The 21,935-nt window shown below is 31.6% G+C and overlaps 2 protein-coding genes across 8 annotated transcripts; one reads left to right on the forward strand and one right to left on the reverse strand.

Annotated features, from left to right (window-relative positions):
- Positions 1-96: 96 nt before the first annotated feature.
- Positions 97-5,684, forward strand: Bmptp-Z (protein tyrosine phosphatase). 5 transcript variants are annotated; one of them, XM_013324062.1, is made up of 9 exons: positions 97-452; positions 1,417-1,578; positions 2,601-2,863; positions 3,001-3,226; positions 3,417-3,554; positions 3,752-3,899; positions 3,979-4,111; positions 4,275-4,475; positions 4,597-5,684. In XM_013324062.1, the coding sequence occupies exons 1-8, from the start codon at positions 366-368 to the stop codon at positions 4,465-4,467; spliced, it is 1,350 nt and encodes a 449-aa protein (XP_013179516.1). In that variant the 5' UTR covers positions 97-365; the 3' UTR covers positions 4,468-4,475; positions 4,597-5,684. The 5 variants fall into 5 exon arrangements, with proteins under 5 accessions (XP_013179516.1, XP_013179519.1, XP_013179518.1 ...); XM_013324065.1 differs by having other exon boundaries at positions 4,275-4,388; XM_013324064.1 differs by having other exon boundaries at positions 4,275-4,388; positions 4,601-5,684.
- Positions 5,685-10,765: 5,081 nt separating this feature from the next.
- On the reverse strand, positions 10,766-21,789 carry LOC106126343 (protein bric-a-brac 2). 3 transcript variants are annotated; one of them, XM_013323956.1, is made up of 9 exons: positions 21,668-21,789; positions 20,318-20,358; positions 19,960-20,136; positions 19,702-19,833; positions 19,428-19,600; positions 18,347-18,524; positions 18,147-18,216; positions 11,814-11,986; positions 10,766-11,476 (listed from the first exon to the last, which is right to left on the reverse strand). In XM_013323956.1, exons 3-9 carry the CDS (start codon positions 20,125-20,127, stop codon positions 11,138-11,140), a joined length of 1,233 nt encoding a protein of 410 aa, XP_013179410.1. In that variant the 5' UTR covers positions 20,128-20,136; positions 20,318-20,358; positions 21,668-21,789; the 3' UTR covers positions 10,766-11,137. The 3 variants fall into 3 exon arrangements, with proteins under 3 accessions (XP_013179410.1, XP_013179408.1, XP_013179409.1); XM_013323954.1 differs by lacking the exons at positions 10,766-11,476; positions 11,814-11,986 and adding an exon at positions 14,881-16,059; XM_013323955.1 differs by lacking the exons at positions 10,766-11,476; positions 11,814-11,986; positions 21,668-21,789 and adding exons at positions 14,881-16,059; positions 21,366-21,490.
- Positions 21,790-21,935: the final 146 nt, after the last annotated feature.

The following is a 21,935-nucleotide window of genomic DNA, read 5'->3' on the forward strand; positions in this document are numbered from 1 at the left end:
GGGCTTTCCATAAAATATTATTTAGTCTGTTCGGTAAGGTTAATTTTTTTAATACTCTTTGCAAAAGTCTTGTGCTTCTATATTATTTACTCTATGGTAGGCTTCAGGAGCGTTCAGGAGGCTTGTGCGGATAATTGCGTTTTTACTAGTTTTTTATATTTATACACTTATTTTATATAGAAGTAAATGAGACACGAACATACGATCACCGCCGCTTTACTTTTTTAAAGTATAAAAAAGCCTCATTCAGCTCCTCGTTAATAACTAAGATTTGGTCATACAACATAACTTGAACATTGCGGCGGCATCCGGTTGCAGCAAAACACCGATTCTTTGTTCGTGCAAGTTTGGAATGACATAGCATCATGTACAACGACGATAGAACTTTCGATGATATCGAAAAAGATTTTAATGATATTGAAGCCACGAAAGCGTGGACCAAAGTTTATCAAGTAAGTATTTCGTAGGTGTAATAAGAGAGTTTATCCTGCATATGCCACGTACACACGACGCCAGCATTTTATCTAATTTTATAACCTTAGCATCTTGATTAGTATTTTATATTCCATTCGATGCAGTTTGTCCCCAATGTAATCTGTACCATTCAACATGTCAAGGTCGAAATGGGTTCCGAAAAGTTTGTCGACGTTATGATAGCCAGCACAAAATGCCACGTGCAGTTGAGGTTATAATACTCCATATCTCTCCTTAATATGCATATCTACCGTTTTAATCGGGCTTGAGTAGATCAAGCGCATCATTACACTCCAAATGACACCCACCAAAAACTCGAAAACAAATATTTAAGATTTTCAATAACATTGTCAATTTGCTCTGCTTTAGCTGGTAAATGAAACCATAAAGAAAACAACAACAAAACAAAGTATGTTTTGTATGTTATATGTCATATACATATATTTATAGTAACAACAAAGCTGTTTTAATGTTGAATTCACTTGATAAGTCTAAAGTAGAAATTGAAAATACATAAAGTTTATATATTCCAGACAGTTTTCTTCATTGGAATGAAAACTATACCTAACATAAATGTAAAATTACTAATTTTATGCAAGATGTTATATGCAAAATGCAATGGCTGCTACACTGATGCAGCTAAACATAATCTAACTCAGTTCGGGTATCTGCTTTCTACACTATATTTATATCTAGCATTAAGTGCTTTCTTAATTTCTTGTGGTAGGATTAGAGTCTGGTTAGTATTAAAAAAAAACAATCAAGAATTAAACAAGTGATAGAATGAGACTACTATCTTAAACTTCACAAAGCCAAATTTAACCTCAACTTAGCTCCCTTTTGGGATCACCTACAACACAATATTTTAATAGACCCTTTGCTATCCATAATTCTTTTGAACACATTTAATTAATTCCTATCTTTGATTTTTTTTTGTTTTAGAAAATTGGACGCACATGTATGTCTTACCCATATACCTGCACAGAAGCTAAACGGCTAGAAAACAAAGAGTTAAACCGCTACCGTGATGTGTACCCATTTGATCACACTCGTGTCATTTTGAAAAGAAGCAAGACTGATTATATCAATGCCAACATTGTGCCAGTAAGTATCCTTACTTATGTTGTTCTACAATAAACTTCTCTTCTCTTAATCTTACCCTTACACTCAGGATTCTCTCAATTATTTCTTAGTCTGAGTTTGTGATCACTAGCAAAAGTAGTTTCATTTAAAAAAAAATATTAACTAGTGTATTTTTTCTCATCCAAAAAAAACATCTTTAACTTATTAAGATACATTTTAAAAGTATACCCACTTTATTTATTGATTGCAAACTTTGTGGTTTTGCCAAGATTTAGTAAGAAAACTCAATACAGACTTTTTAATTAAGTATTTAATGACTGAATGTGGCAGTATGTAACTTAATTTCTAATTCATAACTAAATCTTTGTGCATATGTAATTACAGTCTATCTCTTGTATTGTGCTAGCAGTAGCTAATATAGTGCTGTGATAAAAAAAACATTGAACATTGTGCCCCCATTTATCTGTTGCTTTTAAAGAACTCATTATCACTTATGTAACTTTCTTGTTTATTAATCAGGGTTATAAATGGTAGAAATTACATGTTTCATTGTCATGCGTTGTGTGTAAACAATGTGTTAGTCATCTTACTAATATAGTATATAAATACAAACATTTTGATGAATGGATAAATGTTTGTTGGTGTATCATTGGAATGATTTAACGCATTTAAATGTCATTTGGATGTAGTACATAGTATGGAAGAACACATAGACTAATAAAGTTTTTAATGCCCCACGGAAGGTGTCCCGAGTGACAGCTAGTTTGATATAATGCACTGAGCAGTGCATCAAGTTAACAAGGTCATAATGCAATCCACTAATGGATGGTGACCATCCCTTGTGTGTACTATCTTCCTATGTTAGCAACTGACCTTATATGTTTATAGTAGTTTGTATTATTAGCTCAGATATTTACGCATAATTATATAACAATAGCTAGCATAAATCATTTCAATAAAGACAATATACAATTTTAAAAAGCAATGTTTACTACAATGTAGCACAGCATGATGAAGTCTATAGTTAATACTGTTTGTTGCAGGTGGATCGTGCAGATAAGAAGTATATATTAACACAAGGACCTCTCGGCTCTACTGTTGGACACTTCTGGTTGATGGTTTGGGAGCAAAATAGTCGCGGTATAGTAATGTTAAACAAAATCATTGAAAAAAATGAGTGTAAATGCTTCTATTATTGGCCCCAAGGGACTGGCGAAGAGTTTAAATTGGTGCTTAATGAAGTGAAATTAACAGTAGAACAGATAAGTGAGACAGAAAATCCCGGTTACTTCACAAGATTGTTTAAGTAAGTCACAATTCATAAGAAGCATTAAGACATATTAAAATTCAATAAGTTAATAATTTTTTAATGATAATTACTTATGAAATATATAACTTTCTTTATTATTGTACTTACCTATAACTTATGCTGATATATTTTAGAATTGTGGACATGGATACTTTGGAATATCGACTAGTTTCACATTACCACTACATAACTTGGCCTGACTTTGGAGTGCCGTCTTCACCAATGGCATTCCTTGACTTTTTACTTACTGTACAAAAGTCAGGCGCCTTGGATGCTGAAGTTGGTCCGCCTATTGTCCACTGCAGTGCAGGCATTGGACGATCCGGAACATTCTGCCTAGTTGACGCATGTCTTTCTATAGTGAGTACACTTTTATAGATATTGATTGATGATTATTAAACCATTTATATAGTTGTGCACCAAATGTGACGAAAGGCTTCAGAATAAAATGAACCAAAATAGCCATCTCAGTATATTATAGGTGATAGATGTTCTCATTTTCCTATTATTAAGTTTATTGAGATATATAAGAATTTTATTTTATTTGCAGATAGAAAAAGAAGGACAGAAGTATATTGATATTCAGCAAATAGTTTTGGAAATGAGGAAGAGCCGAATGGGCTTGATCCAGACAGCTGATCAGTTGCGCTTTGCATATCGTGCAATTATTGAAGGCAATAAGAAACTGGTGAGTTTTTACTATAAATATGACTATATAGGTTTGGTCTGTATTAGATATAGAATTTGAGGAACATAGTACAATTATCGTTTGAATAATTATAAAGGTGACACTGACCATAGATGATGTCAAATTTGTCAACGGTTTTTGTAAGAAAACATAGACTGATCATGCAATGTTGGTGAAAATGTGTTTATTTGTTATAGCAACAAAAACACATATTGGATGAGAATATTTACTCCGAGGTTGTTGAAGTCGAAGAGGAGACAGCGCCGTTGCCTCCGCCGCGAGGTGAGAGCCTCGGCAAAGCTCCGGCGCGACCACTGCCAGCTATACCGGCCAGCGCTTCCCTCGGTAAGTTTAACATAATAAATAAAAAATTAGTAATAAATCTCACAGTAATACTCAAATTATTCCTTTTCAATACCTCCAGGAAATATGATTCATGCATTGATTTCGGAATGGTCAAGCTCCGATGATGACACCATAACCGTACCAACCCAGGATGAAGAAAAAGTCACCCCACCTGAGGAAGAAGATAATGATGTCACCGTGCCAACAGAGAGGTACCTACATGTTATTCTAAAATCATTAGGAATCATCAAATGTTTTTTATTTCTTTCCATTTGTATATTTCATATTATTCCAAACAAAGAACTATTGGTTATTGTTACTTAAACTGTACTATCTAATCGGCATCTTTATGAGGTCACTGTTTGTGTTCATTAGCAGTGAGCCGAGGAGCACGCTGCGACGGCGGAACACCAGCGAGCCGTCCGAGGATGCGCCGGCCAAAAAGCGACACGCAAGAAGGTCGTCAGATCAGTGGAATGCTATAAGGAGGTCTCTATTCAAGCCAGTTACTCTTACCTTTGGCTTTCTACTCGTCGGCATCTTTATATACTCATATGTGAAACACTAGACGTATTGGTTTGTGTTATATTTTTATCAGCAATTTGGAAAGGAAAAAGATTTCGTAATTCAGCTTTAATGCATCGTCAAATTTGGAGCTCCCATATATTATTTATAGCATAAGATCTCTTTTAACCAGATAGAACGAGATACTGGAAGCAAATGAGAAGACCGAACGTGGTGAGGGAGCCTTGCTAGAAGCTTTTGCCTGGCATGATTCGACTGCTCAGCCTGGGAGTTGCATTAGAGAGCATTTTGGTAGACGGAATATTACATTTAAGAAATATTGTTGGGGAATTAAATTGACTTAAGAAAGACCTGAGACGGACAAGCATTTGATTTAAGAACAGTGACTTAAGAATGTTGAAGGCTTAAAGAGATGTGCCAGGACCGTGTCAAGTGGAGGTCCGTAATCTCTGCCTACCACTCTATATCACGGGCGTGATTATATTGTTTTTGTTGTTTTAAATACATCTCCATCGTGGTCTTAACTAAAATACAAAGGAGACCTATAAAACCTGCGTCACAGTTTGAGAAAAGTTTTAACAAGATTAAATTACCTTGCCCGTGTAATATGTATATAAATGGTAAATAACTATGGATTCAAATTACGGGTCTATTTTGTAATTGACATTGCGCATCATTTCATCACAATAGTCATCACACATTTGATACAACATAATAATAATATCCTAATCAATATTTATGGTTAAATTTAAGGCATATTTAATATTAAACGAAAACACCAATATAATGTTTAATGAATATAACAATATAATTGTTGAATGATAATTTATGTAAATATGTAGGTTTTTATTGATAAGACATTTCGAGAGCCAGTTACATTTTATAATTTTACATTTGAATTTAACTAATTATTTTTTATATCGACGTAAATAATCCACGTCGTCCTATCTAATGGAAATACTCTAGTATGTAATGCTACTTTGTCCTATATATTCCACTAATACAAAAAGACTTTACGAAATATTACTGCTCGTACCAAATAAGACCTTTACAGAAAATGCCTTTACTGCCTATATTTGTTTTATAACATAGCACTTTTACCTGTGACATAATAGCAAATTTTATTGTTTTTATTTGTGTAATTGATAAGTTAAAGTTTGGAAAAAGAATCAAATTGTGTCCGTGCGTTTGCACAAATTAGTTGTTATTACTAACATTTTTAATAATATCATTTATAAAATATTTACAGGTATAATATGAAATGAATTGTAATAATTTTATTCAATTATGTAATTTAAACTATTATGAGCTTAATCTCATTAGATAAATTTTAGTATATAGTTAGTTTGTGTGTGTTTGTGTAATATATAAATTAATTCGGACGTTAGTCTCTAAGTTAGCACTTTGATTTTAAATCCATTAAAAAATCGACAGTCTTAACATTTAAATTTTAGACATTAAATAATACAAATTTACGAAGTTTCGAAGTTTACGAAGAGAATCTTTCCTCCATAAAAAGAAGTAACTTTGGAAGGTGTTTCGAAATTATTGATGTCTTCGAAAAGAATTAGAATGCACTGGAAACACTAAGAATGCAAGCGTCTACATTATCTAAAAAATGGGAAGACATTGCAGTTTTATTTTATAAAAAGAAATTAAGATTGTGAAAATCTGCAATTTGGTTGTCGTGCACGATATAATTTAACACAAACGCACACAAATAAGTTAATTAAGTTACAAGCCGCGTGTGTCGAGTTGATAATATTCGTATGAAATGTTAATTATACAAAATATAGTTAAGTATTTAGAAGCTGCTTCAAATGTAAGCAGCACAATTATGGTAGACTCTATCATACTCTTACACTTTGACTGTTTTTTTTAATTAATATTTTAGTTTTGGTCTCGCAATATATGCAAATGCGGAATTGCAAATTTGTGAGGCGCAAATATTTAATTAAATTTTTGTCAATTAATCTTTTGCTGCTAAATGAAATTATGATTTATTTGTAATATAAGTAATGAATAATTAAGTGTAAACATTTATAACACCATGCCGTGTATAACAAATGTGAATTTTTTTACTTTTAATTTTGACAAAATTCACAGATCATGAATCAAAATCATTTTAAAGTTATAAACGGTATTACATTTTAATTTTTTTAACACGTTCATTGCAGCGATCTTGTTTGTCAAGTTCACTCGAAAAAATTGTAGTGACGAATGTGTTAATAATTGTGATTAAAGATCGCGACATCGTATAAAGTGTATCCACCGACTCAGGCCGGACTAACTGTAGGTAGGTCGTAACAGAACTCTCCAACTGACGTTTCGACTGACGAAATTGTTCGGACGTTGAATATGGCGACATCGCTGCAGATGTCACATACATCGTAAGATAAATGCTTGTGTCCGTTACTGCTAAATCCCGCCGCTGAGCGACATTCCGCTTCGCCTCAATTTTATGTATAGTTAAATAACAATATCCCCATTCTTATTAAATATTCGAATTATGTATTCTAAACACTTTTTTTAATTATCACAGTATTGAAGATGTCACTTTTATATGAAAAAATAATTGTATCTTTTAATGTTTGTATATTATATATAAATAATTGACAATCCTCTATTAACATATTGTCAAATGTAATTCGGACGTAACGAAGGCAATAATTAGCCCGATGGGCGAAGCCTATTCACAAGCATGGTGTAGTGAAAACTGTGTTTGTACTAAACGTTGAATATATAATGTTAATCTAATAGATCTTATGTAATATGTACTATGTGGCATGTATAAAACATTACAATTAATAACTTTCTATTCATTTTTAATGATACCAAGAACCACTAGGCAGTTTGTGGTAAGGTCCTAGCAACTTAGCCCTTCGATCATTAATATAAGTTTTTCCCGAAGCAGAAATGGTGATTGATAAATATCCTTTTTTACTTTCTCGTAAATATATTAAATTCATTTTATAGTAACATGATTTCCATAATTTAGGTTCTTTGAAAATGTAAGTTATGGCAACACCGGTCAATTTATTGTTTTGATAAATATCAATAGAATTAGGCATGGGGCGCAACGCTTGTCCGACAAAATGTGGAATCACTTCCACTTCACGCCTGTCTTCAGTGTGGTCGTGGCATCGGTTGAACAGGCCATTTGTGGAACATCTAATGCCGCTGTTGAACCTATACAAATGATGTACAAGGATTTATGATGGTATGGTAGATTATAAAATAACTGGCTCTATTATAAGCGGAAAGCGACGTGCGTTTTACCAATGCGTTGGATAAGGGTAAGAAACTGCCATTGTTAATTAATACGTTTATTTAAATTTAACACACATATTTCTCAATTTCTACAACGTGTTTTATAAGTTTTCAAAATTTCATGTTTTAAGACGTACATTTATATTGTAGTAACAGTAGTCGAATGGCACAACTATGGAAATGGCACCTACAAAGAACATACTATAGATTCGATATCTGACAATGCCAACACTCACATGTAACATTTAATAATTTATTTGAATTTTACACATTACACATAGAATTTCAGCATTACATTTAAAATACGTAATTTATTAAATTAGACACAGTAACATTGTTCATACGAATTCCTTTGTTTCTTTAGGGACACGCAAATATCTAATCAAATTTTAGAGAACTTTAATCACAATAAACGATCACTCACGCACATTCCTTATTTAGTGGTGAATTATCTCTTGCACGGACCACAAATGGCCATGCCTCTGTTATAAGAATAACAAACTAGGAAATTCCAGAATTCAATACATCGAGAAGGAAAACTTACGTTGTTTGCTTCACATACACTGATGGAACACTTGTACAGAAACCATATCATTGACATGGTAAATTGAAAACCACACTGATATAAGCAAGAGTTATGTATCACGTAGTTTTTATAGCAGCAACCAGAGTGCGGTAGGTCGTTTAAAAGACTGGTCGCCCAAATTGATGGGACAACAAGTAATATTTAACACGTATTTTTTAGGTCAAGTCCTACTTTAGTAGACCAATTCTTGAGTTTTTAGTTAATGTTTTAAACTGGACTTTGCAACGCTGTTCTATTAGTAATCAAAATATATTTGGTCATTTTGTGATTGCGGCCATCTTGAATTTTTTCGTAGTGTACTCGTCAAGCCCTTTCACTTGATACCTATGTTCGGGTGGTTGTACAAAATTGGTTAACGAAGCTCAACACATTTTCTTCTTAAGAAAATCCATTCTCTTTGAAAAAACAAAAAAATAAACATATTTTTTTAACAAATCATTAATTGCACAGGTATTCGGACAATAGAAAACTTACTGTGAAAATGCTATCTATACAATAATTTTATTAATTTCTACTTCCATGTTTGCAGAATTGTGCTAGACAATATATATTATAATTTTGCATCCCTAAATACATGACGTGTCGATAAAATGTACAAGTATTATAACTATGCAGAGTCGCCTAACACATGTTAGTGTTTAATTTTATTAAAAAATAGAATTGCGTCTTATTTTAATGAAAAAACTTTAAACATACACATAGTTATGTATAGAAATAAAAATATCAATGAGGTTACCTCACAGATACTATTAGTTATAAAAATAATCTTTATCTTTTCTGGATTTAGTTAAGTATCAACAATAAGTTTTAATGAATAAGTAACAAAACTCTGCTTTCATTTTAAAATGTTTTAAGTGCAAATGAGCAATTTAATGAGTAAAGGTTTGGCTCTTTTTTAATTGATATTTTAGAAAATATATTTTGTATATTTTGATATACGAATTTTAATATGGCATTTTCGTTTAATATTTATACATCTTTATCATTTTAGATTAAAACATTTTTTTTAAATATTTAGTTATAATCACAAATGAAATTCGACAATATCATAGTATTTATACAGATAAAGACAGATACAAATTTTAACTTTTTCTTTCGTATTCTGTTCCTCTGTATATGGCATAAATATTTATAAAAATACGTTTATAACACCCAACTTGTAACAATTAGAATATTTTGAAGTTTCGATAAGACAATACCTTCAAGGCAAGAGGCACCAGTATTTCTATAAGTTTGAAGATACTGCAATAACTATTTTTTTTAAAAGATTATTTTCGATGATAAAAAAATATTTACATATTTTTAATTTTTAGCGCTACATTAAGAAATGACAAATACTCGTATTTCCTTTCATTTTTGTAGATTCCAAAAACTTAAATTCTTATTGACAGAGTAAATTCGTTATGATTCTATAAAAAAAATACTATTATATATCTGTACATTTTTAACAATATTGCTCATTATTAAAGATACATCAAGAGAGACGAAGTGCGACATGAAACTAGACCAATTGAACAACTATCGAAACAAACACCGTCCCAGAAAATACTCGGGACAACTTGAGTAGCTTGAGTAATGTAGAAATTCGGTCTCAAAAAGTGTAGAATTTTTATTTTAAGTATATCGAAAAAACATGAACTTAAAAAGCCTTTTCGTGATACCTTGGCACACCCTACGCAGATTTGTCTTGGACATAAGCCTCTTGAGTAAGTGCAATATTTAAGTACCTAAATATTTATTAATATTAAAAAAAAAACAAAAATTAAAGTATAAAAATAAAAACTGCCAATGCTAAATATCGAGTGGCAATATGAGAATACGAAAAAATAAACAAATTTCATTAATTTTTCTGGCCTATCGCATTTCAAAAATGCTACTAAAATATTAAGTCTATTATTCACATATATCACCGCTGCCAATTTAACACTTTCACTATCCTGTGCACCATTATAACTATTATCATAAAACAACTTCAAATATTTATATTCTTAATTTGTAACGTGCTTTAGTATTTCTACTGTTAACAAGTTTATATTACCACTTATTTTATTTACATATATTATATTAAGAATTTTGTCAATTTGTCAAACATACATATATTTAATTTCTACTTTCAAGACATATATTGAGAAAATATTTTTTATTCCCTAACCTCTATATATGATTTTGTCATATAGGTAACATAACATTAAAACTCTTACATTATAATTTGGAAATTCCCTCGACACAAAGATATTATATATAATAAAATTTTATATTTTCCATATATTCTACTTTACAAGAATTATATTTGCTTTGGAGAGTGTATGTTCTCAAACAACAAGAGTGAAATACTGTACACATCCGCTATAAACATTTCATAGGAAATATTTTCATTACAATATTCAGGGCAAGATTAGTACATCAATAATTATAACATTCAAACAGACATCAAGCTACATCGATAGAACAATAGATAAACATCGATAGAAATATAAGTAATTACTTAAACTTAATATGTAATTACATTTAAAGGATGACGCCTCTAAATTATAAAATACTTGATCAATATTAATTTAGAACGAGAGAAATTTGGACAAGATAGAATCCACTGTATTAATAAAATGACAATGTTCAAAATACGCATGCACTTTTGCCCACGGTTGGATCGATGTATGAAAAATTTTAAAATTTAGTAGCACTTAGAGTGCCAACATTGAAAACTTATCGTATCGATCGATAACAGTAACAGATGGGCAGTACTGGACCGCAACAATATGCTGAATATCGCGACCATATTGGGCAATTACTGTTTGTATTTGCACTAGTAAAAAGTTTACGGAGTGACTGGGTTTCGCCGTGGGGCGTACTGTATGATTCATCTGGCGCTCGCGCCTGCCTCCGCTTCCGGCAGGTCGTGGTATTCGTGGAAGCAGGGCACAATGCAGAGATTGGTGCGACACTCGGGGCAATGGTACTGTGTTTTGCGGCGCAGGATCCTGCCGCACTCGTCAACTGTATTCCAGCAGAAGTTGCAACTTAGGGGCGGGCCGTCGCGCACCGCCGGTGTATGGCTCGCGCGCTGCGTCTGAACACCGGCCTCACCCACTTGAGTATCAAACGACGTCGATGTAGAAGTCGTGGTAGACGACTGACGATCAACTAATCGAATAAGCAGTGACCCAACCTCACGTTCTTGGGGCTTCATACGCCGGCTCTAGTAAATATAAAAAAGAACGAAAATATAACATGTTTATAAGATGGTAACCTAAAAAAAAATTGTTAAAAAGTACTAAACAAATTTGACCAAGTATTTTAGTCTCCATTAGGATATATTAATGAAGGCTAGCTATATCATTTTGGTAATTTTATGTAACAATTTATGTTCTACCTACGAGAAAAATAGCAAACCGTATTAGGAGCAACTCAAAGCAATTGTAGAAAAGCTTTCTTGTGTACACCCTGTGAACATTGTTTTAAAAAATCAAAATATATAAGAGGAAACAACAAAAATGTATACATCGTGTTATAAAGTTTGTTGTTGAAGTACCTACCTTGTTAGGGATATATTGAGGGTAGGACTCGTGTTTCTGCAACACGGGCAGGCCCGCGAGCGGCGCGGGTTCAGACATTTGCTTCCTCACTTCGCGATCGTCGGGAACTCGGCTTTGTCGCTTTGAGAATTTGGAGCGCCGCAAGCGTAGACTCGATTCAGAAGAAAAAGAATCTGAGAAATTATTTATTAAATAATAAAAGAGGTAAAACCAAGCGGTGATATTGCAGATATAAAAGTGTAAAGAAAGAAAAAATAATGTCAACATGCAAGCAAAAACTTTCATGAAAATTGGAACACATTTTATTTTAATTTTCGATTTTTGTCAAACTGTCTCACTCCAAAAAGATAGTTTGTCGTGCCTCATACTCATAACCATATTATTTATTGTGCTAATTTTTAGAAAAGAAAATGAAATAGCAATAATTTTAATAAACCTTTGTATTTTAATAGTCATTAGAAAAATTGCATCTGTGAGAATAAAAAAAATGAAATTTTTACATTCTTCGTTAATTTTAAGTAAACGTTTAGTATATCGATATAATTATACAGTACAATACAAGTAACTTGTTGTTCTATATTTATACATAACACTTATATACATGTTGTAAAGTAAATGACCTTATCCAATAACAGCTATGTTGTTTTCGTAATTGTTACATATGATGTCCATTACGATGTATACGGCATACATAATAACTATTAATTCTAATTATTACATAAGTCTATAGCAGCTATATTATCTAAGATATTAATTTTCACACTAACCTCTAAAAGTTGCCATTTGGCTACCAAAAAATGATATATAATACTGTCAGTTCAATCACTCTATCACACTAGATATAACTGGTAAAAATTGATATAAGTACAAAAGTGGCATTTCGTATGGTACAAAATAAATAATTTTCATATTAAAGAGTGCGTTTTCATCAGAAGTTTGTGTTGTAAATATTGTAAAATCAGTCAAAAATAAAAGAGATCTTTGCATAAGTAATATTATAAAGTCGATGTATGAACTACGGAAATAAAACTAATTGTAAAAAAAAAGAAAATACCTGACTATTATTAATTACACTTTAGACGTTACGATTTGCATTTTTATCACCTGTTACTGCGTATATGCCATTACTACAGTCAAATAACCCTAATGCATAAACTATGAAGACATAGAAATGGGTATTCAGCTTTACCCTGTCAAGCAAAACTATTTTTAACTATTGCTTTTGGTTAACATTACTCTTACACAAATACCTATATCTAACATACAGTCAATATAAAAAAGTAGACATCGAGCTTAAAAGTTTTTATAAAAATAAATGAAATGTATATAAAATTGAAGAATATCGACACATTATACTAAAAAAGATGTACTTAACGATGAAGCATCAATAAATTTGTTTTGTTGGGTATTGCTCTTGGTTGTTCTAAACATTCTATTTCTTCTATTTTTAACAAATTAAATTATTAAACCTTTTATTCTGTCTGTACGAAAACAAAACTCTGATAATGAGATTGACTGCGGATAGCTACTTAAGGTAGAAGGCAGGAGCCAGTATGGATTGTGTGGCTATGAGTAAGAACGGAGTAAATTCAAATACAATGGCTGATGAAAATGTATGGAGAATTAGTACCTGCTATGCTGACCCAACGTAGGAATAACGCCAGGTCAGTGATGACGTACGAAAAATCTTATAGCTACAAGTTATTACATGTTCTATATTTCGATATCGGATTGAGGATAAAAATCATCGAAATTAATTTGTAACGTTGATTTCCTCGTTAACCCTTACTTACTTACTAATATTATAAATGCGAAAGTAACTCTGTACGAAAAAACTACTGAACCGATTTAATTGAATGTTGACACACGGACAGTCTAGAGCCTGGGAAAGGCTACTTTTTAATGCGAAAAAAATATTTTTAAGAGGTGGTGGAAAGTTGCATGGAAGCTTCAACATATTCACAGCGACAAGATTGAAACTTATTTTTTAGGCTGTTTATTTGATAAAAATATATGTGACATTCAAAATAAGTGAAAGTTTTACTCTTCGGGATGTCAAACATTAATGAAAATTTGTATGGTATCATATAAGGTTTATGTGAATGTTTTGTTGTATCGTTTTATAATTAACCTTAATAATCAAAAATGCAATCAGAAGACACTTCACGCGAACGAAGTCGCGAGCACAGCTAGTTATAATATATATAAATAGATTGCTTGTCAGTTTTAACTATTGAGATATGTACAATTATCATGAAAAAAACGTTATGTATAAATGCTTACATAAGCAAAGTCTGTCGAAATAATACCATAGCTTAACCTATAAAAATACAGTACAAACTGTTAAAAACCTAAAATGTAAATGCAAGTGCCGGTAATTCACAAAAAAGCTAGGATTTTGTAAAAAAAAGTTTGCCAAAACGTATAATTATTTCTAAAATTATTAAATTAATTAGAGCATTTTGTTAATAATTTGGACGTTTTCAAATAATCTACATGGGAAAGCAAAGTTTAGATATGTTAAAGTTATAATATTAATTTTAAATAACAATTTCCGTTTGCAAAATAAAAATATGATTTAATTTTACTGCTATATTTGTTGCATTATATACGATGTATGTAGAAGCAAGCAATATGACCAATATCTTAAACAAATATACTTCTAGACATGGATATAGTCCTGATGTTTCTAACAAAACATAGTCAGAGTCGTAAGTTGCTGACTTTACTTCTACATTCTTCGTATAATAATGTGCAGATGATGATTATAGTTTTTATATTTTAAAACATTTTTGTTCATTATTTTAGACCTGTAATATGAAAATGTTTTTTTTTTGTAAAGAAATGAATGTATGTTATACCTAATATAGTTTAAATTGTTCATCGTATTGATCACCTAAACGTTATTACAATAGTTATATATTCGAGGAAAGAACATTAATAATAAATGCAACAAAAGAACATCACAAAATTATACTTACTAGAAAGAAAAAAAAACTTACAATTCTAAAGAAAAAAAAAAGATATTAGGCTGTTTCTGTAAATGTTTCATATTTTAAAAGTGACTTACTAATGGAGGTAGTTAAATTAAATCCTTACCAGTCATGCATTAAACATAAAATTGTAATGGAAAAAAAATCCTGTGATTGAGAACAGTTCTACATGACATTATATACAAGAAAATTATCATTACCATTACAACACAAATGGTATGCTTTCAAAAAAGGTGAATTTACATTCTGTAAATTATCATAACTTAAATAGCTACTGAGATCTAAACATAAATTACTGATTATGGCAAATATACGCCCGTCTCTTGGACATTATAAGGTCCAGTATCACATTCACTTGTATATAATTAATTTTAAATGTATATGGTAATACTGGACGCCGAAAGGTAACAATATTTACAGAGACATGTGCATGTAGACATCATAGCAGGGCTGGGGCCGCTGCGGGGCGGGCAGGGGCGCGAGGGGCGCTAAGGGCGCGAGGGGCGCAAGGGACGCGAGGGGCGCGGTGCCCACCTCAGCGCCCTGCCACTCGTGTCACAAAGAGTACGACTCGTCGCCCACCGGCCCGCAAGCCGCGTTCTATTGGATCGAATTAAAGTTCATCCCGAGAATGTTCAGAGGAGAATGGTGGGAAACCCCTTGCAGCGGGAAGTCTAGCGGTCGGGAGTCTATAAATCCCACTGGTACGGAATGCGGCGGGCATATCAAAGCCATTTGTTGCTCCGGTTGCTGAACTTCTTCCTTTGGTTCGGGCGGCGGAGTAGTGTGTTCGCGTTTTATCCTGTTTTTAATACTAGGCCGATTATTGGGATACCCTTTTTTCTTGTACTCGAGCCATAGTGTCCTGTTATTTACTCCAAACATTCTTGCCGCCTTACAGAAACCGATTCCACCGAAACGGACGGCTTCAAGTGCCCTTTGGAAGTTCTCTTCGGACTGTGGATTGGTGGTGCGGCGTCGTTTAGGTTGGGTTTGCGGCACCACTTCTTGCGCCGTCTGTGCCTCTGGGAAGCAGCTCGGTCCAGGTGAGGGTCCGGTCACACCGAGGCTCTGGCCATAGTCGTTCATGTCGGAGTCGTTCATGTGTGGATTGATGACGTTGTTCATGTATATACCATGGTCCGGTTGCAGGCCGCCATTGCCGCTGCCGGTGCCACCGCCGGCGCCGCCGCCACCGACGCACGCGTTCGAGTATCGGGGGTATGTGTGCTCCATCATACTCCATTGGCCTCCTGGGAAGAGAGATAAATGATTTTGTAAAATAGTACTACGATTTTATAATAAAGTTAAATAAATAAACAAGTATTTCATTTCAATATACATTTCATTGATCTCCCTTCCCTGAAAATAAAGGTTTGCCCAAAATTGACAAATTAATAAAAATATACTAATTTAAAAATCACGGTAAGTAATTTTATTGAAACTTCAAAATAGTTGAGATTGTGGCAGGATAAGACGAAAAACTTGTTAATTATACTTAATTGTTTTATCATATATTTCCTCAGAAAAGCTGTACTTTGGAATAAATTTGATAAATGTCTCCGAAGTATGATTCTAATAAATTGTATTAATAAGTGTTTTAAAAATTATCACTGAATTTAAATTATATTAATAAGAAAAAAAAGTTGCGTTGATAACAATTATTTGACTAAAATATATACTTAAACTAAAGAGGTAAGTTGGATATGATAGGAACATAATTTAAAACACATATGAATTTTAATTTTATTGTAGTAACTACATATAACATATGCATGAATAGTAACATTAATACAATCATAGTTTTCTTTTATATTATAAGGTGGAAGCGACATACTACATTCGCCAATATAGCGAAGCAACCGATGTAGTAAAGGGCGCACTAAAAGAGGATATTTCCCCTTTCTATGTGTGCCCTGCTCCTTCAAATCCACATCCCATTCCCATACTTATAAGAAAAAGGAAGGGAAGAGGATTAAAATTATTCCTTACTATATTTTCTACATTTGAACGGAAACTCATATTACGTCAGTTATTTATACTATCATTTTCTATAAAAAATCGTTTTCTTGCTGTACATAGTCTGAAATCCATTTAGTTATTGAACAAAAGAAAATGTATTTTGATGTATGAAATTTAATTTGATAAAAAAACATATTAATAAAGAATATTTACAAAATATTATATCGTCACTGTTATAATTTTCATTAAATAGTTATCACGACTCAGCTTTGTGTAGACACTGATTTAATTGGGGAAATAACTTTTAAAATCATTTCAGTTCATCTTTTTGATTTCACCTGGAACAAAAAATTTTTAGATAATAGTATAATAGACACACAACCACAATTAATTGTTCAGATACTTAAGCAATATATTTCATAATAATTTACCCTTCTTGATCCCTTAAACAACTCCCGAGTTTGTTAAATATATTCAAAAAAACGTTTTGTATTATAATTCAATAATACAATAGAATTCTATTACTATTTAGTATAAATAAAATAACATAAATATAACTGTAAAGGTGTATTTCCACTGTTGCGACACCGGTACCACAAAATTGCTAACTACACATGCAAACAATTTTATCTGAAGAAACAGGGATATTAAAATTTTTGTTTAGAAGTTTTAAGATAGTTAAAATACACTATAACAAAGAAAAATCACAAAACATCAGTGAATGCTATTATTATTAAAAAGAAGAAATATGTAACAACAAAAATAATTTAAGCAGGTACTTACCCCTCCTATTATTTGTGCCGATGAAACTGTTTGCACTCACACTATTTCTTTAACTATGTTAATAATATTTCATTATGAATGTTAGTTTCACAGCAACAATTAAATAAAGCCGCTTCATTCTTTACCAATACAAAAAATTATGCAATCCACTTATTTCTAAAATTAAAATAAATAGATGAATTACTAAATGCTTACCTTCACTGTCAAAACAGGATGTCTTTAAAAGTATGGTGGAAGTCATACATGTAAAAATTTACATACATGACAATTAAATTAAATGTTTTTAGGTAAAACTCCCACACTACCTTTGAATTAGGTTCCATTTTCTATTTTATAAATCACTAGCTGTCATCCACGACTCCGTCCGTGCCGAATTAAAAAAAAAACTTAATCAGTAGACTATGTTCCACATTTACATCAAATTTAGCCAAGATCCATTGAGCCGTTCTGGTGATAAATTTTAACAAACACCCATCCAAACATTCACAATTATAACATTGGATAGATTTCAAACTTGTTTCCATTTCATTTTTAGTACAACATTGTGATGTACAAGTTTTTCATTCTATTTTAATATATCATAAGTTGAACAAACCTTGTGGAATAATAGCTGGATTGTTGTCCATTGTCAGCTGGTCCACATGCAGGGTGTGCTGATCCGTTGGCTGCAAAATTAAAATAATAATTTACAATTTGTAATTACAACAAAACATATAAAAAAAATCCTTAACTACAATATGATGATTCATAAATATTCATTAATTTCAATTGATCATCCAAAAAAATTGAACAAACCTGGGGTACATTATCCATTTGTTCTTCTTGGAATTCCCTCATGCGTCTTTGTTGTGGCACGCTGCTTAAGGTTATTGAATCTCCTCTCACTAAATCAACAGACTGTCCAGCTTCATCATTTCTATTTTCTTCCGGTACCATGTTCAAAGATGTAGAACCAGTTGAACTCTTTCGCCGTCTGTGGACAATAATAATCTTATAAATAATTTATATATTTTACTAAACCTTGAAATATTATCGGAACATGGTATCAAGTCTTTTTTTTTTCAAAAACACACAGAACATGTTCATAGTCAAATGTTATAAAATCGGCAAAGATGCTACATTAAACAGCATAAATTCCTATAAATAGTAGTCAGTTTTAATTTGTTTTGTTTATTAATAGAATCCATTTAGAAAAGTTAATAGTCTCTTAAATCACACTACAGGCAAAATTTTACAAAAGGATTAACAATCGAGGTATATTCAGACATGAATCTTTTCATCAGTTTAACAAAAAGTTCTTAGACAGAAGTTGTAGTAATGGAAGCAAAAATCAGCATATCGTCCAGACTTAACATATTTAAATCTTTATAACCCCTTGCCTGTTTAAATTCAGACATCAATATGACGGGCAATTGGAAAACATATGAAAGTCATTGAAAGGACATATCTTAACATAACATTGTTATGCAAAGTAAAAATGATATAACACAGTATTTATTTAGATTCAGATACATTGTAGTATCATTATTTGCCAGTGTTCTATGGTAGGCTAGGTTTAACACTCCAATTTCATATTTTCATTTAAAAAAGTTTATAAAAAAGTATGATTTTGCTAATGTTGCAGTGTAAAATAGTCAAATTATAAATCCATATTAAACCATTATATTTATGCCATCAATGTAATGTAAATATGAACGGTTACAATAAGTTTTCTTTTCAAATTGTACTGTGTAGGTTTAGCATGAGATACTGCATGTTATTTTTGAAAGGGACTGATTGTTAAGTTTGATAGTAATGAAGAAATTATTTATATAAAGTATGTAGGTAATGTCTATAAAAAGAGCAAACAAGGAAACAATAAATTAGAAAAACTGACCTTCTACGTTTATTGGAAGGCGAGGCTGCCGGTGAAGCTGAATGTCTTTGGGAATCTATAGAGTCCCCCGGAGACTGGAAGTCTGCAGAAGTCCCCTGGGAACGTGTCAGAGAGGTGGAATCTGGCATTTCTGTGAGTCCTTTGATTTTTAGGAGCTTTGCAGTATCAAGTACCTGTAAACAGAAGTCAAAGATGTTATTTTATTAGTCCTCTAAAAAATATGAGTTTATTTCTATCATAAAATGTTAATAATTATAATTTAATAATAGCTTACTTGTGGTAGTTGTTCCTCGGTTACATTTACTTCACCATAATACATAAAGTCCACCATAGTACGAAGGTCAGAATATGAGACATCTTTAAGAATCACAATGGGATGCCTTGAAGGATTGTCAACTAAAACAGCCTGGAAATACAATACAATATACAATTAAATGAGACATGTAAACATTGTGTCATACTTGATAAGATTTAACTAAAGTTTACATAATATTTACAATAGACAAAGGTGATTGACTGAGCTATTTGTTACCTGAAAATAAGTACTGCAAGCAGACAACACCACCTTATGCGCTTTTAAATGCTTGCCTTCTGCTGCCAATGTGACATCTACAAGGGTTTGTGTATTCAACAATGTTGTGAACATAGATATGAAATTAGGCTGATGGTTATTCCAACGCAAGCTGTACTGTTGCGACATTCTAGCTATCTGAAACACAACACATTGAAATGACAGTGTGAGGACAACATGACTTTTACTTTAGCAACTTGAATATAAGCGATCAATTATTATATTAAACTATAAATGTTAAATTTGAGTGATTGTAACAATAAAAAATGATTTTAAAATGGATCTGTTTTGTTTTTAAAAGTCAACACTTGATACTAACCTTTGAGTTTATTTCTTGCTATTTATGAATGAGACACCTTACTGAAAAAAAAATGAGGTAACTATTATTACCAATATCAATGAATAAAAACCTAAAACATAATATGTAATAGCAAGAAATCATAAAAACATTTCGCTTACACAAATAACGGCTTTTTGAAATATTCCACACACACATAGGCACAATATAGGCGCAAGCAAAAATTAATATAATGTGTTTTATGATGTTGTAGCTTAAATTGGCAATTTGATTAATTTAAAAATATGCACATACCCATCATTATTGGTATTTAAAACAAGAACAAGTTATGTCAGCAATATTCAAATTATTCAATAAGAAAATAGAATGTTTATAACTTTATAATTGACTTTTTTAATCACCATTATAATATTTTCATTTATTTTAATGGTATTGAATGTTGTTGCTTTTTATTACAATGTAACATTTTCTTATGCCTACCCACTTTAGCACCGCTTCAGACATTTAATATCATTTTACTTATTTAAAAACAAATAAAAATATATTGGATATAATTTTAGTATGTTATTATTTATTTTCAGTGATTGAAAATTTTAGTGACAGGAAAATTCGCCTATAATGCTTAAGAAAGGAGCAATTATCAAAAATTATAGAACACCAGCTTCTACAAATATTGATTTTACATTTATTCAATTTTTAATTTAGGTGAATTATATAGCAATTGCATAAAATCTAATAGTTATTTTGTTTTGTACTATGAATAAAATTTAAGTAATTTCAATAAGAAAATTTGGAGTAATGATTTTGCAATGAAATTTTGACTAGTATAAATTGTTTCATTTAAAAATTATTTAGCTTAGCATTTGTTGTTTATAAAAATGGCAAGTAATATTCGCAATAGAATTCAATCAGTATTTTACATAATTACTCATCAATGAATGTCATATGAAGATGATAGACTGTTACATATGTATCATCACTTTTAAAATAATAACAAAAAATATTTAGAACACTTTCACAGAGCTAGCCGTTTACTTGAGAATAATAGACATCACAAATATGTATTTACCTTTGCACTTAATCTTCAACAACACCGAACACAAGCTACCACGATCAACCTACGTAAGAGACGACCAATGCGCCACAACAAGAAAATTTACTGAGCAAGGCTTTTATACCCGATCAAAATGTGAATATTTCAAAGGACCGCATCAGTTTTCCAAATTATATTCAATTTTATGTACATACTCAAACACAAAAAAAAAGAATCCAATCCCTGAATAGTGATGAGGCCACCCGTAAAAATGACATCAATCAATAACAATGCAAAGTCTTAACATGTCACAAATTGTAATTAAACATTAAACTTACCCATGCTCTATTTTTTTAACACTTATAGCCTTTTTATAACACTTTCAGCAAGAATTTTAAGTAAATAATTATTACTCCAACCCACGCTAACAATCTAACAATACCAGCAAAACCCACGCCGATCAGTGTTGCCACATAAAGTAAAGTAAAATAAATATACCTTCCATTATTTTTTTATATTAAGTTATTCAAGAGCAGTCGACTTTAGAATTTTAACATAAAAGTTCTGCTTAACAGGTTGTATAAATTAATTTAGTAGTCCTGTTTT

Source organism: Papilio xuthus, unplaced genomic scaffold, assembly GCF_000836235.2.
Source record: "Papilio xuthus unplaced genomic scaffold, Pxut_1.1 DF825017.1, whole genome shotgun sequence".
In the NCBI taxonomy this organism is placed as follows: Eukaryota; Metazoa; Arthropoda; class Insecta; order Lepidoptera; family Papilionidae; genus Papilio; species Papilio xuthus.

Coding starts and splice junctions, on each gene's coding strand:
- Bmptp-Z (XM_013324061.1), top strand. CDS start 366: ATGTACAACGACGATAGAACTTTCGATGATATCGAAAAAGATTTTAAT. Junction 453..1,416: donor CGTGGACCAAAGTTTATCAA/GTAAGTATTTCG, acceptor TTTTTGTTTTAG/AAAATTGGACGCACATGTAT. Junction 3,555..3,751: donor TTGAAGGCAATAAGAAACTG/GTGAGTTTTTAC, acceptor TATTTGTTATAG/CAACAAAAACACATATTGGA.
- LOC106126343 (XM_013323954.1), bottom strand. CDS start 20,127: ATGTCGCAACAGTACAGCTTGCGTTGGAATAACCATCAGCCTAATTTC. Junction 19,601..19,701: donor CCGAGGAACAACTACCACAA/GTAAGCTATTAT, acceptor TTCTGTTTACAG/GTACTTGATACTGCAAAGCT. Junction 16,060..18,146: donor TCCAGCTATTATTCCACAAG/GTTTGTTCAACT, acceptor CTCTCTTCCCAG/GAGGCCAATGGAGTATGATG.